Below are 19,589 nucleotides of genomic sequence, written 5' to 3' on the forward strand. Positions count from 1 at the left end.
TTATATCGCTTCGGCCCCAAATGCAGAGTTGACCTTGCTATAGTCTCTCCGGCCCTAATGGTTTGGTTTTGGGGGCCGCGCGGCAGGACATCTTAAGGTGTGGTGTAGTACTGTGGCAGAACAACGAGGATTGCAGAAGGGTCGGAGGAGCGTCGGCATTTAGGGCAGAGTCAGGCTTCCAGACCGTCTTACCGCGATGGCCAAGACCAGAACAGGACCGTGCCCCAAAGCGGGTGTCTCGGGAAGCCTCAACACTGAGCAAAGCTGACGCAGGCGGCCCTTCTTTGGTATCGTGATATACAGAGTTCTGGACCGAACGGGATTCCGCCCAGACAAGGAAAGGGGGAGAAAAACCAAGCTGTGAAGGGGCCAATTCTTACAAGTAAACCAACCAGAGGAGCTTGCCACAGAATCCTCGCCGGAGAAGCCCGCAACTAAGCCCAGTCGAAATCTACCTCGTCGGCGCTTATTGGTCTCAGTACCGGAAATCCCGCCCAGACAACCTCACTCACTTCCTCTCTCTGAGACGTCCGCTTCTCTCGCGAGACCTGGGAGAGTCTATGAGTCCTTAGCTAAGCGGAAGTGGGGCCTCTTTTTCGTGGCGGCTAAGAGGTGTTGGGCTGTCTCAACATGAAGGTAGGAATGGTGTCGAGCATCTGACTAGCCTTCTTCCAATCTTACACCTCGCCGCTTCGCTCTTCCGAGTTCTGATCTAGGTGGAGAAGGGTCTGAGGCAGCAGGGCGCTCGTTCTTCTGGGGCTGGAGCTGCTTGGTTGGAGCGGATGGCGGGCGATTGCGGCTCAAGTCTGGCCGAGCCGGGAGCGCCATCGTGGCGTCCCAGTGCCGGGCGGGGACTTGGAAGGCCGTCGCTGTCCCTGGGCAGCGCCTCGTTTGGGCTCGCCCGGACAGGGTGACCGGCTGCAGAGTGCTCCGGACACGGGGGGAGGGATTTCTCGGAGCTTTGAGTCAAAGACGAACCCTGGATGTGGCGCGCCGCTTTTTGCGCGTTTCGTCTGCGCGCATACACACGTGTTTGGGGGAGTAAGATCGAGCTCGGCCTCCCTAGTCATGGGTGCAATGGAATTAGTATTGCTTTCGATCGTCATTTATTATTATTATTATTATTTTGGTCGTCTTCATTTCCTGTATTCTCATAAGACTCCCCCGCCCCCTTTGTCTCCCCATTTCAATCCTTAGCTGAACATCTCTTACCCAGCCACTGGCTGCCAGAAACTCATTGAAGTGGACGATGAACGTAAACTTCGTACCTTTTATGAAAAGCGGATGGCAACCGAAGTTGCTGCTGACGCTCTGGGAGAGGAATGGAAGGTAACATCGGCCTTCCCGAATTGAATTAATTGGCGGCTCATCTAGAGGGATGGCAAACAGAAAGCAAAAGAAAAAAGACAAACGCTCTTGGGAGTTTAGTTGTCGTGGGGCCCCCACGGCTGACCTTGAGCTGAGTCTTCCCGGAAGGGCGAAGGCTTGGGCTGTCACGGCTTCTTGGTCCTTTTGTGCCAGTCTCCAAAGGGTAACTCGAGATCGTGCGGCGGGCGGCGTGTTGCTGGCTGCCCAGAGTTTCAGAGCCGCGTCTCTTGCTCCTCTAGTCGCACAAGTTTAAAATTGATAACGGAGCAGGGCTTGGCTCATTGAACTCGGGAAAACTGGGACTACAATCTGGTGACCTGAGTTTGTAAGCGGGTCGGGTTTTCCTTTGCATGCTGCCCCACCTGGGTTCGGTCCTGGCCCCGTCTGTTGCCCCCCTGATGCCTGCCAGGAGTATACACTGAGCATCACCGGGCATGGGGCTCCAAACCGGGAAGTTTCAAATTGCTCTTAACTCGTTGAATTGAGGGGCCTCTCATGGGAAGGGCTGCCTTCATGGTTCTTGTGTGGTGGTTTTCCCTGCAGGGCTACGTGGTCCGGATCAGCGGCGGAAACGATAAGCAAGGTTTCCCCATGAAGCAGGGGGTCTTGACCCACGGCCGGGTCCGGCTGCTGCTGAGTAAGGGGCATTCCTGTTATAGACCACGGAGGACCGGAGAAAGAAAGCGCAAATCTGTGCGTGGTTGCATTGTGGATGCCAATTTAAGCGTTCTCAACTTGGTCATTGTAAAGAAAGGTGAGACTTCCACTGGGGTGCTTGTTGATTTTGTTGACTAAAATTAGCTGATAGACCAAGAGGGGTCTCTCCCCACTTATATTGTGCATGGTTTGACAAAACAACTTTTCCTTAATGATGCAAGGGTTAATTTAGAGTGCTTGATTTTTTTTCTTTTTCTTTTTTTTTTTTTAAGGGGAGAAGGATATTCCTGGACTCACTGATACCACTGTGCCTCGGCGTCTGGGGCCCAAAAGAGCTAGCAGAATCCGCAAACTTTTCAATCTTTCTAAAGAAGATGATGTCCGCCAGTATGTCGTGAAGAAGCCTCTAAATAAAGAAGGTGGGAGATTGTGCGTTTGCGGTTTATAATACATGTGTGATTTTCAGTAATATCTCGCTGCCCATGTACTTGGAATATTAGATTGTGTGGCTGTTTGAAGGAAAGTGTTGAGGACTGAGACGAGGGCTCAGATGTATAGTATTAAGTCGTGTATTCCATGCTTAAGAATTTTTTTTTAATTTCATTGAATTATGGTGAGATGCAAGGCTGTGATTGGGTTTCAGTTATATAGTACATTTCCCACCACCAGTGTCCCCAGATCCCCTCCCGTGCCCCCCACCTCCCCACAAAATACTTCTAATGGGAAGAAATTTAGATGTGTGAGGAGAGGTGTTACGAGAGAACACAGGCTTCTCTGGGTGGGGAAAAGGCCGAGGTGCCCCTGCCTCCTTTTTTTGACCACATCTGATAATGCTCAGGGTCTCCTCTTGTATACTCTGGCTCAAAGGTACCATTTTGAAGTGTTGAGTATAGTGTATGGCCTCATGAAACTGCTTAAGAGATTGGCAAGTTTGATCAGCCAAGGATAATCATCTGGTAGTTGATAATGTATGGGGAGTGGGGCAGCACACCCATCTCTGAAGGATCACCCCCCTTCTCCATTGGGGTGTAGGGCATCAAGCTTAGGCTGGCTGTGCACTTCATCCACTGTGCTATCTTCCTTCCTGATGTGTATACCAGGACATCTATTTGTGGAAGGGAAAAAATGAGCAGAAAAATTTGGGGTATGACTTGACATTAATTCTAAGGAATCTAAATGTAGTTAGGTTAATAACTGAATTATTGGTATGGTTTAATGATCTCTTCTACAGGCATAAAGCATAATTACAAGGTAAAAACCGGCATATGAGAGATAGCTATTATTTTTCCTTATATTTTGATGATGCTTAAACTGCTGGCAGCTTAAGTTGTAGACTACTTCAGGTTTGATTTGAAAAACCTGATGTACAAGGTAGCTTTCGTTGGCACTGTTAACTTGAAGTTTTCATCTGTTTCTATTGTTTGAGAAATGGAGAAATAGTGCCTACTGATCTAGATAACTGATGTCATGTGAATCCTTAGGTAAGAAACCTAGGACCAAAGCACCCAAGATTCAGCGTCTTGTTACTCCACGTGTTCTGCAACACAAACGCCGGCGCATTGCACTGAAGAAACAGCGCACCAAGAAAAACAAGGAAGAGGCTGCAGAGTATGCTAAGCTGCTGGCCAAGAGAATGAAGGTAACTCATATAGTTAGGTTGGGAGGGTCAGACTTTGGATTTCCATTTTCTTAACAGAGACAAGCTTGAATATTTTTTGTTTGATTTATTTAGGAGGCAAAAGAGAAACGCCAGGAGCAGATTGCCAAGAGACGGAGGCTGTCTTCTTTGAGAGCTTCTACCTCCAAGTCTGAATCCAGTCAAAAATGAGTTTCTGAGCATAGAATAAATAAAGCCAGACAAAATTCATTGAGAGACTTCTGTTTATTATAAACCCCCAATCTAATGATGAGTCAAGTCTGAGATAAACCTTTTGATTTAGATAGGTATGTGCTGTGACATGGAGCAGATGGCCATGATGGTGTTTCTTTGAGGGTGGCTTTATCGGTGGCTCGGGAAAGGATCCTGAAATGGCAACCAGGTAAAGGGCAATTTTTTCTTTTGGGGTCACACTCAGCGATGCTCAGGGGTTACTCCTGGCTCTGCATCTCAGGAATCACTCCTGGTGGTGCTCGCGGGACCATATAGGATGCTGGGAATCAAACCTGGGTCGGCCGTGTGCAAGGCAAACATCCTACCCGCTGTGCTACTGCTCCAGCTCCTGGACTACTATTTTTAATGTACTCCTTGGGGTGGCCTTGAACCCATACCCAACTCTATTTTGGGGTCACCTGATAATGTACCTTCCCCCATTTGGCTTTGGGGAGAGGCTTACTTTTAAAGTGAAAACCAGTTTTATTTGAAGGTTTTTCTGAAAGGAAAGAGGGAGAGGTGAGCAGTGCGCTCACACATGGGGCGCAGGGCTTTGGTTTTGGTTTGAGGCCAATACTCTTGAAGCTTAGGGGGGTCATTTGGAACGCTAGGGACCCAGCAGGTGCAAGGTAGGCACCCTATTTTTTGTTGTACTTGCACCAGCCCCAACACTATAAGAAAGTTGTCGGGGCTGGAGCTATAGCACAGCGAGTAGGGCTTTTGCCTTGCACGCGGCTGACCCGGGTTCGATTTCCAGCATCCCATATGGTCTCCTGAGCACTGCCAGGGGTAATTCCTGAGTGCAAAGCCAGGAGTAACCCTTGTGCATCGCTGGGTGTGACCCAAAATATAAAGTTGTCTAAGAGGTCTGAGCACAACCCATGCTGTGAAGTAATGAAATTGAACAAATGGAGCTGAAGAATACAGTGTAGTTGCTTGCCTTGTATGCTGCCAACCAGGCCAAATCTTGGGTACTGCAGAAGATCCTTAGTTGGTCTAGGAGTGATGACTGAGCACAGCTAGCTGTGGCACTAAAACAAGAAGCTTTTTAAAAAGTAGACACTTGGGGGGGGGGGTTAAGGTATAGAATACAGGCGACTCATTTTGGGGCCACATCTGGCTCTCTGTACTTAGGAATCATCCTGGTGGTCTTCACAGGACCATATAGGATGCCAGGATCTAACCTGGGTCGGCAAGGGCCTTAACTGCTGTACCACTGTTCTAACCCTGAATACAAGAGCTCAGCACTCTGCTGCTGAGCTGTAGGCTGGGCCTGACAGGCCATTTTTTTAATTAGTGAGTAATTAGTACAAGTTGATATTTTAATTCAAAGTGAGCATGTAAAGATGGAGGCAAACCATCCTAGTATAAATGTTACCTGCCTCACTAGGGTTATGACAGTGCTCAGGAGGGAGCAGGGCCAAAGGAAGTACAATGTCATTGGAGCCAAATCCTTGGCAACAGACTGACTACCCTTCTCTTGATCAGAGCTTACATTGAGCAGTAGCCCTCGCACTTCTGATTGTGTTCTAAAAATCCAAACAACTCCTTGGTCCTGTACTGCAGTTGTCACAAGAGGCGGACCAGGGATGGGATTTGTTGTTCCACTATTTACATACAAGCCTGACAGTACGTACAAAAATGAAGTAAATGTAACTAGAAAAAAAAATTTTATTCCCTTTTCACACCCAGTGATGCACAGGGGTTACTCTTGGTTCTGCACTCAGGAATTACTCCTGGTGGTTCTCAGGGGACTATATGGGATGCTGGGAATCCTGGCTTGGCCGTGTGCAAGACAAACGCCCTACCCGCTGTGCTACTGCTCCAGCCCCTGAAAATAATTTTTTAAAAGGTTTTATTTTGGGTAGGGATGTGTTCTAGGGTATACTTGGCAGTGCTCAGGATCAATTGTTTTGCAGGGGGTGAGGTTGGGATGTACCATATGTGATGAAGGATGGGATCTGGGTTCGCCTACTGTACTGCACTGATCTGCTCTCAAACACTTTGATTTTGGGATGAAAAATGGGAATTATACGGGGGGAAAATCATGGAGCCTATTATAAAATTCAGACCTCCAGAGCCAATCTAAAGGAATGCTAAGCAATCTGGAGTAGACTGCTTTTAGTTGTGATACAAGTTTAATGTAGTTAGAAAATGGGAATAGTTTACATCTGTCAGTTTTTTCAGGCCTATGTGATAGTAACGGCAGGTGGAGCACTTTACTTGCACCGGGCTGATCCAGGATTGATCCTCAGGACTACTCGATTCATTATTATTATTTTTTTTCATTTTGGGGCCACACCCAGTGATGCAAAGGGGTTACTTCTGGCTCTGCACTCAGGAATTACTCCTGGCGGTGTTCAGGGGACCATATGGGTTGGTAGCATGCAAGGCAAACGCCCTACCCGCTGTGCTATCACTCCAGCCCCCACGATTCATTATTTCTAGAGCACTACCAGGGATCATTCCAGTGCCAACTCACCAGTAAGAAAATGGTAATCTATTTCGGGAGTTTAAAAAATAACACAAGGACAATTTTTTTAATTCAACTTCAGTTTTTATATGCAAGATAATTCTAAACTTTTCAGGAATGAATGTTAAATAGTAAAACTAGTACCAAGTCTTAAATTGCAAAAATATATACTCTGAGACAGTGCAAAAGATCCATTTTGAAGGTATTGAGGATTGTACATAATTTTTGACAAGTTCCTTTTCATTTAGTACTTTCACAAATTGAACACAGAATTTGCATAGGTCAGCTTAACCCTGAAATGTTGATATTTAATTTTTAAAAAAGACCAAGAGAAATTTGTGCTGTTAACTGTACCACTAGGAATATTTTTTTTCCTTAACTGATTCATTTACCTACATAATAACCAAAAGGTCACACAAATGGATTTTAAACCATGCAAAAAAGTTAAGGCAAACTTAACTGTTCCTAAAGGATACTTTGAAAAAAAGGCATGATAAATGTCAGTGAGGCATGTGAGGTCATGATTTTCTTCAAACTACTGGCAACAAAGTTCAAAGCTTTAAAGTTTTAAGACAATTGATTAAATCTAAAAAACTATTTACAAATGCACATTTATACTTATAAGCATACACATCTATTATACAAGAATAAAACTTTTGTGTACAGTGCAAGTTTATCCCACAGGTTTTTAAAAGTGACCAAAAACAATATATGTACCTAAACAAGTAGGTTCCAATTTCATAAATTATGAAGCTGGTTTACTTACAACATCTGATTGGCTCATTCCAATTTTAAAGCTATTACAAATTAGCATAGTTTTGGGAAGAGGAAGCGCAACTAGATATTCAAGATATAATCTATTATGCAAGGTGTAGGGTGAAAATATATATTAAGTTTAAAGTCAGAGGCAAGGCAATTGTCATCAGACTTTAAAATAATTTTGAAATTAATGACTACAAACAAGGTTCAGTAGCAGTCATTTAATAGACCCCTTTTAGAAAATTGTATTGCAACATGCAACCTAAGAAATTTAATAAATATATTCTGTCATGGCTGTAATATACACATATCTAAACAGCCACACACACATACATATATATATACATATACACACATGCACAAGACATAACTGCTCATAATTGATAAATTTCATTTGGTTTGGAATCAGGCAAATTTACATCAATTTTGCCTTTTCCCAAATCAGTTTTTAATATAAACAAAATGCCAAGAATGAACATGGCTTCTCATCAAACTACCAACAAACACTGAGAAATCAAGAGTTTTTAGCAAAGGCAGTTTTACAGTTCATAAATTAAAAAGTTTTTAGTATCAATAAACTGGGGCATTTTAATGACATTTGTACATTATGAGATGATTCAGTGTGAATTATATTTTATTATATATTGTCCAAAGAATTGCCTAACTTTCCTCAAATCTTAGGAGTTAGGAAAAAACCAGAGATGGATGTATCCAAAATGAATCTAATTCCTTCAGCTTAGTGTCAAATTTCTAGTGACTTTCTTATTCAAATGAGAGGTGCTCCAAAACACTTCCTGCACCATTCCACACTGGCAGTTGGTGGGGCATCAATTTTCTGCAACCTTTCAAGAATCTCTGATGACAGATTGTTGTATGCAACTCCATATTCATTGTCAAAAGCCTCTGAAAAATAAAAATGCAGTTGTAATTTGCTAATAAAACAAAGCCATTTATTTTTAAATAGTAGATTCATATTTCATGTTTTACTGCTAATTGAAGTCCTTTAAAGGCAAATATTTACCCTTGCCTGTTAATTTTTTAACTAGAAAATAAACTCAATAATCTCCTTTATAAGAGAGAGCACAAAAGGGAATGCCCTGCCAGAGAGGCAGGGTGGGACAGAGGGGACAGGATGGGGGTGCTGAGAGGGATGCTGGGACCATTGGTAGTAGAAAATGGGCACTAGTGGAGGGATGGGTACTTGATCACTGTATGACTGAAATGCAAGCACAAAAGTTCACAGTGATTCACTAATAAAAAATTAAAAAAAAAATTTAATCAACTGGGTGGCACCAGCCCCGCTCGCTGCCGAGATGTGATCCCGGGGTCCGCACGTGTGCGGCCTCACCGCAGCTGCACGAGCATGATTCCAGAGGCCAGCTAAACTACTTTTGATACCGGCAGCTCCTTGCAGAATGTCTCCAGACTGAGAACTCCCCAGGAGGGGAAAGGTTTTCTCCTCCCCTCCCCTCCCCTCCCCTCCCTCCCTCCCTCTCTCTCTCTCTTCCTCTTCCTCTCCTCCTCCTCTCCTCTCTCTCTCTCCTTTTACCTGCAAGGGGGGGGGGGCAGGGCGTGGTGACCGCCATACTATGAGGACCACTAATGAGAGATACAAGTTTGCAATGATCCAATTTCTGGAAGAAATTTCCCTGGACTTAGTTGCTAAAGCGGCCATGCAACCTCATATCTCTTCACAGCAGGTCTGACTCTAATGGGGAACTCCTAACAATAATAGTGAGTTTTTTTGTTGAAATGTTGAATGTAACCAAAGTAAAGAGAAAGTAAAGTGAAATTTACCAGTTTGGGGGGGGTGAGGGATGGGAGGGATGGGAGGTATTGGGAGGTATACTGGGTTGTTGTTGTTGTTGTTGTTTTGGTAAAGGGATGGTTTTTTCAGCATTGTATAACTGAGACTTAAGCCTGAAAGCATTGTAATTTTCCACACGGTGATTCAATAAAAAAAGAAAAAAAATTTAATCAACTATATTCTTTTTTTTTTTTTGGATCATACCTGGTGATGCACAGGGGTTACTCCTGGCTCTGCACTCAGGAATTATCCCTGGCGGTGCTCAGGGGACCATATGGGATGCTGGGAATCGAACCCGGGTCGGCTGCGTGCAAGGCAAACACCCTACCCACTGTGCTATTGTTCCAGCCCCAATCAACTATATTCTTTTTGAGGGGAGGAATTATACCTTGAATTGTGTGATCCAATTCCCTCAATCTGAGTATGGGTACTGTACCCATAGTTTCATGAATATTAAAGAAGATGTATGCAAGGCATGTGTAACCAGCACAATATTTTTCATTAAGTACTATCAATTACTAAAAAAAATCTTTATAAATCAACTTACCAATATCAATATTCTCTCTTCCAAGAGACACTAACGACAAGAAGAGGATCTCCCTGTATAAACTCCTATAAAACAAATATTTTAAAACTTAAATGAATAAAGACATAAATATCCATATAAAAGCTCTTTAAAATGGTGCACAAATACTAAGTGTTGTAGTGTTTATGTATCCATGTATATTACTGGTGTTTCATGCTGCAGTTACAAGTTAGGTCACTTTTTGAGAAAGCTGGATGAAGGGTACAACAAACTTGTTTGTTTTGGGGTCATAGCTTACTCCTGGCTCTTTGCTCAGGGATCACTCCTGACAGGCTTGGGGGGACCATATGGGGTGCCGGGGATCCAACCTGGGTCTGTCACATGCAAAGAAAAAGGCCTATCTGCTTTTCTAATTTATATAATTTATCTCTCCAGCCCCTACAACAAAGTGTTTATTACAGCAACTTCCTGCACGTTCCTATTTTAAATTAAACTTAAAAGGCATAAAGCTTCACACTAAAAATGATCAAAATGGCTTCTTTGAACTTAAAAAAGTTTTGAGCTTATAACTTTTGAACTTATAAATCATACAAGCAACACAGAATTGCCTTAACTTCAATTTCTAATTAAAAACTATGAAAACCAAGCCTTTTTCTGGGGGAGTGAGGGGAGTGTCACACTGGCTGTTCTCAGGGATCATGCCTGGTAATGTTCAAGGGACTACATGGAGTGCTGGGAATTGAAGCAGGGCCCGCCGCATTCAAGGCAAGTGTTTTAGCTGTTGTACCTTCCTGGCCCCAAAAGGTCCAGAAAATATGACAATTGACAAAATATGAGGTAAATTTCTAGGTAAATTAGGGGTCTAAAATCACTGGCTATAAGCATATGAAATTGGCTTGTGAATACTATCAAAAAAAAATAAAGTCACAAATGAAATCTTAAAAATGACCTGCATGACTCAGTTTAAAATTAGGGTGAGAATCGGGGCGGAGCAACAGTACAGTGGGTAGGGGTTTGGCCTTGCAGTGGATTCAGGTTCTACCCCCCAACACCCCATCTAGTCCTCTAAGCCCACCACTAGTGATCCCTGCGTGCAGAGCTAAAAGTAAACCTGAGTACCACCGGGTGTGGCCCCCAAACAAATAAAGATTAATGCTAATGCTGATATTTCATCCACCTTCCTTTACGGTTTCAGAAGAAGTGTCACTCATTGTCCAATAATCTTTTCCTGCCCTTAAACAATAGGTATTCCTTAGACTGTGAGTCATCATTTCTTCAACAGTTAAGATTATAGGAGGATCCATCCATTTTCATTATCAATTCCTGCTACAATTCTTAAAATTATCTTTAGAGATGTCGTGAGCAGAGGAACTTAAGGACCTTGGAAAAACTGTGAATGGTCCATGGTCCCTGCTTTTAAAGGTTCAATGAAAAATTACTTACGCTGAAATGGAGTGAACATTTATGTAAGCATGTAAGAAGGGTCAGAAAGCTCCCTATCCTTAGAATTCACTGCTTCCATCATGTATCTATATTATTTTTTTACATCTTTTTGTGTGGAGTGCTGGGAATTTAATCAAAGATTGCAAACATGCATGGCATGCACTCTACCACTACCACATCCCTGGCCACAAGTTGTTTCTACACAACCCAAATATATTTTTAAGTGACATAAGAAAAGACATATTAGTGCAACCAAATCTGAATAAGTAGTACATATATAAAACATCATTGTTAATTTTATAAACTTTTGATGAATGGCAGAAATGTTTCCCAAAGACAGTATATTTTAGCATCAATGAATTACTTCCTGGAATTTAATATATTCCCAACACAGACTTTTATATTTGTTTTTCTCAAGTATGAATATATACATAAATATATATGAGAAGTCTTTTCCAAAAATGTTTCTATAATGAGGTGTTTCTTTTAAAACTAGAGGTATTCTTTAAAAACAATATTTTAGAAGCAAAAATTTTGAGTGGCAACAAGCAAAAAAAATGGGTTATTACCTTTGCCTTTTCATGTCTGGCTTCATTTTCTGTGAAAGCAGATTGATAGGTTTAAGAACATCATTATGTTGAATACTTTGCCTGATGGTTTCTACTAAAGTGCTTGTTGCTTGTTGTTCCTCTGACAGAAGAGTCAATTTCTTTTCAGAATCTAAAAAGAACATAGTAATTAAGACGATGCTTAACCACCCTAATTATAAAAGACATTTGCCTCCCAGCATTGTAGCATTTTTTAAGCTTTCTATTCAACATATAACAGGCAATGTGGCCTGATAAAAATGATCATTTTTGCTGTCTTCTAATAGGAGAGGCCAATCCCACTGCCCGTCCCCTAATTTACAGCTTTCTGCTTGAACCTAGGGTCTGACTGCTTGCATCCCAGCAGTTATTCTGGAACCAAGAAGCAATCTTTAGTGATTATAAAACAGAAGGAGCCGGATCCCTGATGACAGAGATGCCACTTGCCAGTCCTGGAATGTCTGCTCCGTAAGTTCTCCATCTCTTTACTTGTTTAGGCTTCTGTTATTTTGTTTAAATATAGGAGGGAAATGAGACCTCCGAGTCACCGCCCACCAATGGTCTCTCTGGCTCCTGATCAAGTCGCTTAATGGCCATGATCCCAGAGACTCAGAAACAAATCTTGGAACCGAGCGGCTTTTGGCAGAAATGCATCCAGACTCCGCATTATGTTACCGGCCCGGGCCTTCCCAGGCATGCAAAGGTGCCGTCCCACTGCCTTTTCACCCAGGCAGCTCGGTGGCTGCCATCTTCCAGAGGACAATGGACAGACAGGTATGGGCCTGCAGTAACACTCGGGGCCTCCTGGGATGGGGGTAGAGCCAGCCCTTTCCTCCCCCGCCCAAATGAGACCCCGAGTCACTGCCCACAAATGGCCTCTCTGGCTCCTGATCAAGTTGCTTAATGGCCATGATCCCAGAGACTCAGATACAAATCTTTGAACCCAGCGGCTTCTGGCAGAAATCCCTCCAGATTTAATTATTAAAATTTCAGAACTCCAAAATTGTGCCGTACAACATCACATGCTATTCATAATCAACAATAGAAAACAAACGGTCTAATGTTGCTTTTTCGGCAGATGAGTGTTGGGGATAAAATCTCAAATAATAATGGTTGGTCTAGTGTCGAAATATTGAATATAATAAAAGTAGAGAGAGATTAATGGGGAAATCATCTGCTACACAGGGGGAGGGTGTGGGATGGAGGATATACTGGGGTTTTTGATGGTGGAAAACTTGTGTACTGGTGAAGGGATAGGTGTTTCATCATTGTATGACCGAGACTTAAACCCAGAAGCTCTCACAGTGATTCAATAAATAAATTTACATATATATAATATATAGGAGGAAAAAAATCCTAACTGATAAGGATTATTATCCTAAACTAGATTTTTTTTTTTTTTTTTGCTTTTTGGGTCACACCCGGTGATGCACAGGGGTTACTCCTGGCTTTGTATACAGGAATCACTCTTGGCGGTGCTCTGGGGATCATATGGGATGCTGGGAATCGAACCCGGGTCGGCCACGAGCAAGGCAAACGTCTACCCGCTGCACTATCAATGCAGCCCCAAAACTAGAATTTTTAAGACCAGTCATTTATATAGATTTCATAGATGACAAAAGAGTTTGCAATGGCATCCTGGAGTTGAATCACCAATGCTAAAAATAAATATTCAGGAGCCATGGAAACAGCTTAAAAGGACGGAACACATGCCCTGCAAGCTCAAAGCCCCAAGTTGAATTCTCAGAATCATATGGCCCCCTGCGCACTGCCTGGTGTAGCCCCTAGCATCACTGGAGTAGACTCAAGATCCAGCAGCATTGTACTACTAGGTCTACTCACTGTTTAGATCCCTTGTAGAAATATGTTTTAAATATAAGAAAGACTGAGGGAGCCAGCCCTGGCACCCCATATGGTCCCCCAAGCCACCAGGAATGATTCCCGAGTGCAGGAGTAACCCATGAGCACAGCCAGATGGGGCCCAAAACCCAAAACACCAAACCAAACCCCAAAAAAACCCTATATACTGATATATACTGATATTTTATATATACTTATATGTATATGTTAATATGTATATACACACTTTGAGATCAGTATACCATATATAGTATCAAAACAAAGTCAGATTCTTTGAGATCAATAATCATATAATTCAAACCATGATCATATATCCACATATACAAATCACTCTTCTATTTTATTAAGCATTAAGAATCCACTCTCAAGATGACACGGAACTAAGCAATCAAGTAAAAACAGAAATAAACAAATGGGATTATATTAAACTAAGAAGCTTCTGCACCGCAAAAGACACAGTGACCCGAATACAAAGGCAATCTACAGAATGGTAAAGGATATTTACCCAATACCCATCTGATAAGGGGTTGATATCAAGGGTATATAAGGCACTGGTTGAACTCTACAAGAAGAAAACATCCAGCCCATCAGAAAATGGGCTGAAGAAATGAACAGAAACTTTCTCAAGGAAGAAATACGAATGGCCAAAAGGCATATGAAAAAATGCTCATCATCACTAATCATCAGGGAGATGCAGATCAAAACAACTATGAGATACCACCTAACACCACAGAGACTGGCACACATCCAAAAGAACAAAAGCAACCGCTGTTGGAGAGGATGTGGGGAGAAAGGGACCCTCCTACACTGCTGGTGGGAATGCCGACTGGTTCAACCCTTCTGGAAAACAATATGGTTGCTCCTCAAAAAATTAGAAATCAAGCTCCCATTTGACCCAGCAATACCACTTCTGGGAATATACTCCGGAGAGGCAAAAAGATATAGCCAAAATGACATCTGCACATGTATGTTCATCGCAGCACTATTTATGATGGCCAAAATCTGGAAAAAACCCGAATGCCCAACAACAGATGACTGGCTAAAGAAACTTTGCTACATTTACAAAATGGAATACTATGCAGCTGTCAGAAAAGATGAAGTCATGAACTTTGCATACAAGTGGATCAACATGGAAAGTATCATGCTAAGTGAAATGAGTCATAAAGAGAGAGACAGACATAGAAGAATTGCACTCATCTGCAGAATATAAAACAACAGAATGGAGGCCTAACACCCAAGAATAACAAAAATAAGTACCAGATTTGCTCCATGGCTTGGAGACCAGCTTCACATGCTGGGGGAAAGGGCAGCTCAGATAGAGAAGGGAATACCAAGCAAAAATGTGGTGGAAGGACCCGTTCGGGATGGGAGAGGCGTGCACGGAGCAGACTATAGACCGAACACATTGGCCACCCAAGACCTCCATTACTAACCACAATGCCCAAAGGGAGAGAGGGAACAGAGGGGAAAGCTCTGCCAATAAGGTGGGGTGGGGAGGGGAATGGGGTAGGAGGGGGTGGGAGGGATGATGGGGTCAACAGTGGAGAACGGGTACTGGTGGAGGGATAGATACTCAAGCTGTATATGACCGAAACACGAAAATATGTAAACCTGTATCTGTACCCTCGCGGTGATTCATTAATAAAAAATTTAAAAAATAATAATAAAATTAAATTAAATTATAAAAAAAAGAATCCATTCTAAAAATACTCAACCAAATTGCTATTTGACAGAAAAATCACATGCACAAAACCAAACCCTCTTCAATTCAGAGACCTAACTCAGTTAAACAGGTCAGTACATAGCAAAACTATCTGAACTGAAAAGGAATCTAAAGAGGTAATAAGAAATTAAAAAAAAAAAAAAACGAGAAATCAAACAAAGCAGAATACTTTCTCTCTTTAATTCATTTTTTCCCTCAGTGGTCTCCTCTTCCTTGTGGCTGAATAGTATTCTACTATACACAATGAAAGTACGGGTTATTTTTAGTTTGATTCCTTCATGCCTTTAATTCAATTTTACTTACTGAAATTCCTCCAGGAGATATAGAGAGGTTCTCCTGGTTCCTGATGAAGGTTGACATTATCCCATAACAACTGAATATATACAAGTTTGCTATCCTGGGATAGCGATGATAGAGGAAGCTGAAAGAGATTAAGGGAGATTATTAGTATCACCAGCATAACAACTACCAATGGATTTAGTAAAGTCTGAATATATGAAAAGATGGGTTTCTTCAAATTTCTTAGGGTTGAGAAGAGAGTTCAAAGAGCTGGAGCAAATCCCTAGCAGGCATGTGGCTCTAGGTTTGATCCCTGGAACCATATGAATTCTTTAGCACCACTGGGAGTAGTCCTGGTGACCCCCCCGCACTTCAGTTCTGGAAAAATTCTGAAAATAAAAAATTAGCCAAAAATCTTAATTTTTATTTGCTGGGAAGCTAGAGATATATGGCACAGTGACTTACTTCCAGTAAGTCTTCTTCCTGGAACGCACTCAACCTAGGTCCAGTCTCCAGCCTCCCATTTGTTCCCCTGAGCACACCAGAAGTAATTCTTGAGTGCAGAGCCAGGAGTAAGCCCTGAGCATAGCTGGGTGTGATCCAAAAACAAACAAAATATCATAATTTTTATTTACTGAGAATGGTTTTTTAATTTAAGAAAAAGTGGTTTTCATCTTTTTTGTTCTGGGTCACTCCCAGCTGTGTTCAGGGCTTATGACTGGCTCTGAGCTCAGGGATCACTCCAGGTAGGGTTTGGGGGGACCATATGTAGTTCTGAGGATGGAAGCCAGATAAGTAGGTGTCACCCACCGTACTATCTTCCTGACTCCTGAAAAGGTTTCTCACTCTGAACTGAAGTGCTGGAATGGTTACCAGGCAATTGGTACAATGCTCACATGAAAGATTAGCAACCATCATATCAAAATTTATTTTTGCTTTCTGGGTCACACCCGGTGATGCACAGGGGTTACTCCTGGCTCTGCACTCAGGAATCACTCCTGGCAGTGCTTGGGGGACCATATGGGATGCTGGCGTTTGAACCAGTCAGTCGTGTGCAAGGCAAACGCCCTACCCGCTGTACTATATAGCTCCAGCCCCATCATCATACCAAATTTTAAGATAAATTAAAGTGCGACAGCCTCTACTTCCTTGTATTACCATTTAAATTCACTTTTTCACCCATTTTTCTCCCCTTGCTTACTAGAATGAGAGAGAACTTGTAGGCAGTACCAGCTATCATGGATCAGGTACAGTAATGGGGAATGGAGGTCATGTGCAAATGAGCAAAACAAACCAAACAATCAGAAGGATCTCAGATGCCGAACAGTGTACCATCTCTGGATCTAAACAGTTCAAGTGAGAGAAAACCATTCTACTTTTTAGTTAAGTCATGACTGTAACTTTTTGTTATTTGAAATAATGTTTCATCCTAACACCAATATATTAAAGTATAGAAGATATCCTACCTGCACACCTCCATTACAATGTTCAGATGTAAGGATAAGTCCTGGCAAGTTACTTGGAAGATCCAAACGTCTGAAATACCAAACAAGGTTCCAGAAAATGATTGGGTGCTGATTGATGAAAGAGGATGTATGAATCACCTGGTCACCTTCATTTTCTAGCAAAGACTCAAGTTCTTTACGAAGCACTAGTGGACTCAAGTAAGGCACAGAAACAGGGGGAGGATTTGGTCTTTTTCCTAAAGGATCCTTTAAGAAGAAGAAAAAAGGTAAGTGAGTATCATCTACTTAATTATGTATTTGTATGAGTACTTTTCATTGAGATTATATGCTCTATCCTTTCCAAATCATTTATTCTAGGGTTTTTGATAGATTTAGGTAATGCAATGTAATTAAAACCTAAAAAAAAAAACACTTGAGGCTACAAATGTGTTTCAGAGGTAAAACACATGCTTTACACTTATGAGGTACTGGACTCAATCCCCAACACCCTAAAAAAAATAAAGTACTAGCACTTTACAAGAAAATTACATACAACCCTATCAAAAATGGGGAGAGGAAATTAACAGAAACTTCCTCAAAGAAGAAATTCAAATGGACAAAAGGCACATGAAAAAATGCTCGACATTACTAAACATCAAAGCGACGCAAATCAAAATAATGAAATATTATCTCACACCACAGAGACTGGCACATATCAAGAAAAACAAGAATAACCACTGCTGGCACAAATGTGGGGAGAAAGGGATTCTCATTCATTGCTGGTGGGAATGCTGACTGGTCACACCTTTTAAGAAAGGACATTCCTCAAAAATACTAGAAATTGGGCTTCCATATGACCCCACAATACTACTTCTGGGAATATACTCTGAGGAACCAGAAACAAACAACAAAGATACCATTTGCACTTCTATGTTCATTGCAGCACAATTTACAATAGCCAGGATCTGGAAACAACCCAAGTGCCCAAGAACAGACGACTAGTTAAATAAACTATGATACATCTACACAGTGGAATACAAAACCAAGTGTATTCAGCCACAAGGTAAAATAAAGTTGAGAAATTTGCTTATAAATGTATGGAAATGGAGAGTATCATACTGAGTGAAATGAGTCAGAGGAAGGGGATAGACACGGAATGACTGCACTCTTGTGGAATATGATAAAGCAGTATGAGACAAATATCCAAGGACAGAAAAAACGGGCCAGAGGAAGCCTGCCACAAGTATGTGGAAGGCAGAGAGCAGTTAGGATAGAGAAGGGACCACTATACAATATTAGCTGGAAATGACCACTTTGGACAAGAACTGAGTGCTGGAAGTAGGTAAAGGGATACACATGATAGCCTTTCAGCATCTGTATTGCAATCCATAATGCCCAAAAGGAAAGAGAGAGGGAAAACACATGCCTGCCATAGAGGCAGACTGGGGGTTGGGGAGTAAAACTGGGGACATTGGTGGTGGTAAATGTACACTGGGGAAGGGACAGGTGCAGAAACAGTGTATGACTGAACCTCAATCATGAACAACTTAGTAACTGTGCATCTCATGGTGATTCAATTAAAAAATAAATTAACAAAATAAAATGAAATTAAAAACTAGGGTGGGGGAAAAACACACTTTAAACACACTGAAGTTGGAGCCAGAGCAATACTGCAGTGGGTAGGGTGCCTGCCTTGCATGCAACCAACCCCGCTTGTGGGCCCTTGCAGTCTCAGGATACCTGATATGGTCCCCTCAGCTACCGAGCCAGGAATAAGGCCTGAGCACTGCTGAGGCCCCGAAACAAAATAAAAAACAAATTTAAGATACTTAAGCTAAATAGTTACAAGAAAATTAATGATCCCTATGAACCACTGATACTGCTCCGTAGAGGGGTGCTAGAATAGGGGAGTGGGCGGAATAGCCTGCGTGCAACTGGGGAGCCACTGTTTTTTTTTTTTTTTGTTCTAAAAATGGTGTGGTGGGCCAAGTATGTTTGGGAATCTCTGATAAAGAGAGACCACCTCTGATACATGATTGGGAACCTCTGACATAGATAGGCACTGGGGCTGGGAAGACAGCTCAAAGGGCTGGAGCTCCTGCTTTGCATGCCGGAGTTCCAGGCTTGAGCCCCAAGCTGCAATGGTCCTCCAAGCACTGCTGAGAGTAATCTCTGAGCAACTCCAGATGTGGTCCAAAAAAGCAAAAGGCCCCAAATATAGGCATGCCAAGTTGCAGAAGTTTCTACCTGAGCAAAGATGACATAAATAAGAATCATGTGAGGGTAACAATATTAATAAATGCTTAAACACTGATGTTGAAATCAATGAGCTCTATCTCCCCTCAAATTACCTGATCACCTTGGAGAATGCCCCAAATCCACTACGTTATTTTAAGAAGTGGTAAATCAAAGGGAAAAGCAAATATTTATCCTACCATTTTAGTGTAAACTGAATTGTTAAAAACTAAAAAACATGAGGAAAGATATATTATATATACTCTTAGAGGGACAGACATAGAAGGACTGCACTCATTTGTGGAGTATAAAATAACATCACATGAGGCTGATACCCAAGGACAGTAGATACACGGGCCAGGAGGATTGCCCCATAGCTGGAAGACTGATTCATGAGCAGAGGGGAGAAGGCAGATGGAATAGAGAAGGGATCACTAAGAAAATGATGGCTGGAGGAATCAGTAAGGATGGGAGATGTGTGCAGAAAGTAGATAATGGACCAAACATGATGACCTCTCAGTGTCTGTGCTGCAAGCCATAATGCCCAAAAGTAGAGA

The 19,589-nt window shown here is 42.2% G+C and overlaps 2 protein-coding genes across 2 annotated transcripts in view; one reads left to right on the forward strand and one right to left on the reverse strand.

The window, feature by feature from the left end:
• Positions 1 to 510: 510 nt before the first annotated feature.
• On the forward strand, positions 511 to 3,898 carry RPS6 (ribosomal protein S6). The gene is made up of 6 exons (XM_004600174.2): positions 511 to 636; positions 1,198 to 1,329; positions 1,912 to 2,122; positions 2,298 to 2,444; positions 3,507 to 3,664; positions 3,758 to 3,898. The coding sequence occupies exons 1-6, from the start codon at positions 631 to 633 to the stop codon at positions 3,851 to 3,853; spliced, it is 750 nt and encodes a 249-aa protein (XP_004600231.1). The 5' UTR covers positions 511 to 630; the 3' UTR covers positions 3,854 to 3,898.
• A 1,577-nt stretch (positions 3,899 to 5,475) lies between these two features.
• DENND4C (DENN domain containing 4C) overlaps positions 5,476 to 19,589 on the reverse strand; it is a 109,906-nt gene continuing 95,792 nt past the window's right edge. The window contains exons 29-33 of the mRNA XM_055141855.1: positions 16,819 to 17,064; positions 15,377 to 15,494; positions 11,473 to 11,623; positions 9,482 to 9,546; positions 5,476 to 8,030 (exon numbers count right to left, since the gene is read on the reverse strand). Coding sequence (XP_054997830.1) covers positions 7,894 to 8,030; positions 9,482 to 9,546; positions 11,473 to 11,623; positions 15,377 to 15,494; positions 16,819 to 17,064 — 717 coding nt within the window. The 3' untranslated portion in view covers positions 5,476 to 7,893. The remainder of the gene's footprint in view (positions 8,031 to 9,481; positions 9,547 to 11,472; positions 11,624 to 15,376; positions 15,495 to 16,818; positions 17,065 to 19,589) is intronic.

The sequence above is a fragment of the Sorex araneus genome, chromosome 1, assembly GCF_027595985.1.
Source record: "Sorex araneus isolate mSorAra2 chromosome 1, mSorAra2.pri, whole genome shotgun sequence".
NCBI lineage: Eukaryota > Metazoa > Chordata > Mammalia > Eulipotyphla > Soricidae > Sorex > Sorex araneus.

What these genes read in the sequence shown, in the direction of transcription:
- RPS6 (XM_004600174.2), top strand. An exon ending in CTCTGGGAGAGGAATGGAAG is followed by an intron (nt 1,330 to 1,911) that starts GTAACATCGGCC and finishes TTTTCCCTGCAG; the next exon opens with GGCTACGTGGTCCGGATCAG. An exon ending in GAAGCCTCTAAATAAAGAAG is followed by an intron (nt 2,445 to 3,506) that starts GTGGGAGATTGT and finishes GTGAATCCTTAG; the next exon opens with GTAAGAAACCTAGGACCAAA.